Here is a 6251-nt window from a genome sequence, read left to right as displayed (position 1 = left end):
GCTCCAGTCCATTTCTATAGTCTGCTCTGCACTTACTGAGAAAAGCCATTGATGTCTCTGGGAGTTCTGTCTAAAGATGAAGAGGAATCTCAACATGTATTTGTGACCTTACAAAGAGGAGCAGATTGCTTGGTTTGTGCTGGTAGCTCACGTCTTCAAAACTGTTTCTTGCTACGTAGCAAAACCACTTTGATCTGCAATTAAACATTTTCTTATATAATCTGGAAAATTTATACATTGTTGACAAAACTAGAAGGAACTGAGTACAGAAAGCAGAAAAGGGAAACAATATTTCATTTATTTTTACATTTATTCAATGCAGTTCAGAAACAAGTATAATATAACTCTTATTTTACAAAGTTGACCATTAAATATTAAAAAAAGGACTTAATTGGCCTTTGATAAGTAGTTTTGTATAGGACATGCATGCTAATAGGAAGCCAGTTTTGGATGACAGACATTTAAAAGCAGAATAGTGACTTAACAAAATTTTCAAACACACTTGAAAAGATGGCATGTCCTTTCATATCCCTTTATCCAAATGTAACTTCTCCATTTTTCTGCAACTTGCCCTCCCATGTCCACTTTCTAAACTTTAAACCAGTTTTACAAAATAAATTATTTATAAATACAAATAATACACCCAATAAAGTACGTTAATTATGATGAATGATAACGGGAAAGAGAATCTGGCATAGTTGTCTATGTGGTAAGGATTTTTAACATGGAAGCAATCAAAGATACAGAAAAGTCTTTTCATTACTGACATTGCTGAACTACACACACTGTGTTGACTTCTCTCCCTTTGTCTGTCAGTGCTGGTTTGTCTGCTTTTGTTTGAATTGGTCTTGTTCGTATTATCAGGGGCACTGCAACTGTTTGTCACTGCTGCCAGGACTCCATTCTTCTCTTCTTCAGCATCATCATCAACAATCTGATAGGGAACAAAACAGCAGGTACTTAAGTGCATGTTTCATCACCTGTTTACTTTAGAGCTGCAGCAAATGGGATTTTTCTTATGACTCCTCCTCAATCTCACTCCTCAGCTTCAAGGACAAGCACGTACATGCACCAGACAGCTCCTTTCAGCTTTCAAAACCTCCATTTATGGGGAAAACATTGGCTTAAGCAACACCATACAACAAAAGCTTTTGAAGGACTCTCAAGTAAATTTGGATTTGTTGTAAATAAGGACAAGGAACTTTACCTAAGATAGCAGCAAATCCCTGATATGCACAACAGTAAACTGTCTTCTGCTCGGGGCAAATAGTGGCAAAAGTTAGTGACCAGAAAAGTGTGAAAGCAAAGCCCCAGCCTGGAGATGGAGAAGGTGGGGGAGCTGCCAGACCAGCCACTTGAGCTGATTGCACCCCAAATCAAGCACCCCAGGATACAAGACACTCTCCTTGTGCGCAACTGGCTACTTTATTCTGGTGCTTTGTGATGGAAATCAAGTTACTTTAAAAATAAAGAGGGACAAGCCCCACCCACAGCTGATTTAATACTAAATAGCTTGTGATATTTTCTGTCAAGTCCTGAAACCCCTGCTTTAAGTTCAAAGTTATGCTAGGGTTAAGAATATTTTTATGTGCTTCACTGCATCAAGACAGGTCTTTGGAGAATGTTGTATAAGCCTTCTGGTGGGTTTTGTTTCTTTGATTAGAAATGGCTCAGAGCCATAAAGTTCGTGTATGAAATCTTCACCCTTTGAAGTCAGCAGGTTTTCTGTTCCTGACTCAGAGGACACAGGATTAGACATCAGTTGCAGCTTCAGCTCTAAAACTTCCTTGGAATTTCTGGGGTATTTGGCTTGGTTTGGGATATTGCAGAGACACCAGCAGAAACAAGATACAGAGATTGGCTCCAATTTTGTATCTGAACTAAACCTTATTATGCTTACTTGGATGAGGGGTCATTTTAATTCAGGTAGGCATACATATAATTTTAATTTTCTCCTGATGATTTTATTACCTCCCAAATCAGTAGGTGGCATAAATGTAAGACAAGTCTAAAAAAATTATTTGTGAAATGTAGAATGCAGAATCACTTTCTTCTGACCAACTTGCTTTTTTCCATTTGCATCATTAGAAGAAACAGTTTCCACAAGGACAAGCTTTCGAAAGGTTAAGATGTACATCCTTATGTGCAGCCAGACAAAAAGCTCATTTAGAAATATCCCAGCTATTAAAGTCAAAGAAAGCTCATTAAGTCACCTAAGCGATCTCCATGCTGGTACAGAATTGCTCCTCTGCCCAGGATACATGTGTACAGCACGAGCCTTGAGTCTTCCTTCATCTAAAATTACTGACACTCTTGAAAATTAAAGTGGAGTCTGGACAATGTCCTCAAACTGCTGTGAATCAGTGAAGCAGAACAAATGGAGCTAGAAAAGGGATTATTACAGCTTTCCACTGTCAATCAAAAAAAAAAAAAATCTGGGATATTTTATTTGAGAGAGATAAATGTAGCTCAACACAACATATCATCCTAAAAATACACTGACCAAAAAACCTTGTCATCCTCCACCTGGTCTCCCACACCTCTGTGCAAAAGGCTGGGATAAAAATCTGCCTATAAAGCATTAAGACAATCAATCCATAAAACTTCAGTCTAAACCTTAAATAATCCCCAGGTAGTACTAAAATTCAAACCTCGAGTTTTAACTTGGGGCCTGACTCTGTTATAAATATCTCTCTTCTGCTTCAAAAATTTCAGGCAGCTGGGGGGACTTCTGGGGATGGCAGAGGAGCCTTTGTCAGCAGACCCTGGCACTCGAAATGAGGCACCAGAGCAACAGCCTAATGAATGCACTCTGCACTTCAAAAGTAAATAAAATAAAGGAACCTGATAGAAGAGTCCTGACTTTTTTCCCCTCCTTTCATTTTTCAGAAGGGGGGGCATGGCGGGGGGAGCAGAGAAACATCTGTACTTCAAAACCATCAGGATTTGGGACATTGCTCACTATAAGAGTCTATTTTTCTCTCAGGTAGGGCTGGCTACAAGTTGTTCAGAATTAGTTATATTTCAGAGCATGAAAGGACATTGTGTACGTGCCATTTTTCCTTCCTCACAACTGCATGTGAGCGGCTCCCAGGAGGCTGATGCATTATTAGGCTGTTCTTGACTCCTTTCAGCTCCCTGAGGGGCAGCTCTTACTTAAGCAGAAAATACCGTAAGCGGTGCATATGTACAGGATTCTGTTTGCAGTGCAACAAGGCAGGGCTCTTGCAAAACACTTACAAAAGTGCTGTATCACACTGCTTGAAAAGGAGAAAGGAGAGAGCTAGTCTAGAAGAGAACCATACCTTCTAGTTTATGAAAAAACTGCAGTCTTATAGGGTGGGTTTATCAAGGGACTTTTCCCGATTGTTATGGAGAACTGAGCATGAGGAAAGACTAAGCTGGTTTACATTATATCAAAGAAAGAAATTGTGTTTTGAGTGTTCAGCTCTGACTCCAATTTTAAATGCCATACTAAGTTTTTTCGGGATGCCAGCTGTCAAATAGGAAATGGCACCTGCACAAAGGGCTCAGTTTGGATACCAAATCAGTGCCATCCAGGAAAGGTGCTGTACACACAAAAAGCACTGTATATGGCACCTGCTACTGTGGCTGCTGCTTACAGTAAGTGAAGTGTTTGCTGACATCCAAGAGCCAGCAGAATTGAGGAAAGTTGTCACTTTTACTGGACAAGAAAGCTGCTCAAGTTTAAAAATATTTCAACCTAGTGTTGCACACCTGGAGCTTATGTGGTGCTCATAAAGACTGCATGAAGCATGCACAGAAATACCACAGAGGCTGAACACCACACCTGCAAAATTATTTCCAGTTTTCAACTGTTCTCCATCCTGCCTTACAGGTGGAGGTTTAGGTAAAAGACAGAGGAAGCCCAAGGAAGATTTCTCTGCTTTATAAGAGGGCACAATTATTGTCTTTGTACAAAAGAGAAGAAACTCGGTAGAGGCAACCTCTCCTTTTAAGCAGCCTGTTGCTCTGGAGCTGATGTGAATGGCACATTCTGCCTGACTTTCCTTGCAGCAGGTGGTTCCTCTGCCTTTGCCATTAGTTTTGAAGCTGTCTCCATGGGTCCTGTTTCACATGATGTGCCACATTGCAAAAGCATGGAGGTGATGAGCTCTTTCACCTGTTTATGTTCTAAACTGGAGATCTCAGGGGCTTCAGAAGGGTTTGATATGCCGGTGCCCAACTTTGTTAAAGAGCAAAGCAGAAAGCAAGTGAGTACAACTAATTCCTATACAAGAGAGAGGGTGACATTTCCATTTCACCTCCTACGTTTATTTACATAATTCTGAGTGCGAATTTTCTATCAGCTCACATATGGGAATAACAAACTGGGAAGTGAGATTTCCAATTAACCTGTGTCCACAAGAGGATACGATAATGAGGACAACACATTCAGAGTGACGATACTTGCACATAAATTGCTAAGTACCTGCTAGACAGTGGCATGAGATTTTAGCTGGTACTTTTGTCCTTGTGATGTTTTTGTTTTTACAATGAGAAATGAGAAATACAAGTCAGATGTACTCTCCATGACACCCTGCTCAGTAAATGGTGCTTGCCCTTGGCTACAGTAGGAAAAGGACATGACAGGCATTTTCCTTATTCTACAGAGTATCAAGCTGATACAGGACTAAACAACTGTTCCTTCCCTTATATCCCTCTATCTTTGTGTGGGCAAGAAGTGAGTTTGTCTTGCTTGCTCACTCCTGATGCCCAGGAGAAGGCAGAAATCATGCCTGAAGCGAAAGACTATTCCTTTTGGTCATTAAGTTCATCACAAAACTTTTCTTTCTCATTTTACGGCTGTACCTCACTTCCATGCACATATTTGAAGTCTAAAAGTTCCCATGTCCACCCCATCTGCAAGCACTAGTACATGCTCCAGAAGAAAGGGAATCTGACACAGGCAGGTGAAGGCAAGGACAGAGTAAGTGCCCTTCACAGACACAAAGATGCTTAATCATCCAAGCACTGAAACACTCTACTTCCTTACCCAAACCTCCAAGCTTTTTTTTCCTACTCTATGAGCAAAATGACAACCACTTACTTCACAAGATGGATATGCTCACAGGGAATTGTCACTGACGTTCCCTTGCCAACAAAAATTACTTCCAGGCTTTCCACTCAAATCCTCATTCGAAATGAGTGTTTGCCCATTTGCAGACAATCCCCTGACAGATGTTATCTCATAAAACCCACTGGGTGGTTCAGCTTTGTGTCCATTTTGCAGTCTTTCCTCACTCACCTAGACCCAACAACAGCTTTTAACATATTCCTGTGTATTTACAGGACCTATCTGTCCTCCAAACAGCCAAAATCTTGTATTAATTGATGAACTGTCTAGACATAAACACCCCCCCCCCCCACACGCCCCATATTGCCTGATCTTCAAAAGGTTTTGAAGCTCCTCCTCTTGAGCTCAGTATCCTGTTTCTTGGGTCTATTGCGGAGCTTTGCTTAGGCATTTGTGATACTCTGTTCTAATTTGGCTTAAACAGTTAACAATCTTTCTTCTTCTGCACATTTATCCCTACAGCACTCAACCAAACGTCTTTCTGCCTTTTTTTTCTTCCTGTTATTCTCATTTTCCATGTTTTACTTTTTTCTATTAATCCAGAAATTTCATAGGCTGCTTAAAATTTTCTTTTCTATCATGCATATTAGATTCAGTTCTGTAATTAAAAGCTGCAAGACAATCATCTTCCAGCTTCCTTGTGAGTTCTTTTTCCTTGCTTATGAAAGCACTGCTATACACTGGAGATGGAAGATGTGACAAAACTTCTTCATAAACCTGTCCTGATCAATTCAGCAACCACCAGACTCAAAAATACCTATGTCGATTCCATCCATTTTTATTTTAAGTATATTTCACAGTATTTCAGATGTGTGAGAAACTCTTTAGAGCCACAAAAAGGGCTGCTATGATAATGAAGCAGAAGGGAAAATGGATCCCAGTCTGACTTCAGGTGCAGCTGTTGAAAGAGAAGGCGTGAGCAGAAGGCTACAGGGACCTGATACACCCAGCACATGAAGCCATCTGCCAGGAGCCTGACTCATGTTCCATGCATGTGCAGGTTTCATAAATGGAATGTGATCAATTCTTTTCTTTTTTTTCCATGTTGCAATAGGATCAAGTCACCAAGCTCAGCCTAATTTTTGAACTGTGTGAGTATGTGCCATTGCCTGGGAGACAAGAAGTGCCTGTGATTTCTGTGATACATCCAGCA

At 40.5% G+C, this 6251-nt stretch overlaps 1 protein-coding gene across 3 annotated transcripts in view; it reads right to left on the bottom strand.

The window, feature by feature from the left end:
* Positions 1 to 279: 279 nt before the first annotated feature.
* LOC125329652 (gamma-aminobutyric acid receptor subunit pi-like) overlaps positions 280 to 6251 on the bottom strand; it is a 47019-nt gene continuing 41047 nt past the window's right edge. For all 3 annotated transcript variants that reach the window (XM_048311877.1, XM_048311876.1, XM_048311878.1), the window contains one exon: positions 280 to 934. In XM_048311877.1, coding sequence (XP_048167834.1) covers positions 623 to 934 — 312 coding nt within the window. In that variant the 3' untranslated portion in view covers positions 280 to 622. The remainder of the gene's footprint in view (positions 935 to 6251) is intronic.

The sequence above is a fragment of the Corvus hawaiiensis genome, chromosome 8 (genome assembly GCF_020740725.1).
Source record: "Corvus hawaiiensis isolate bCorHaw1 chromosome 8, bCorHaw1.pri.cur, whole genome shotgun sequence".
Taxonomy (NCBI): Eukaryota; Metazoa; Chordata; class Aves; order Passeriformes; family Corvidae; genus Corvus; species Corvus hawaiiensis.
The sequence above is the reverse complement of the archived record's forward strand: the minus strand, read 5'-3'. Positions and strand labels throughout refer to the sequence as shown.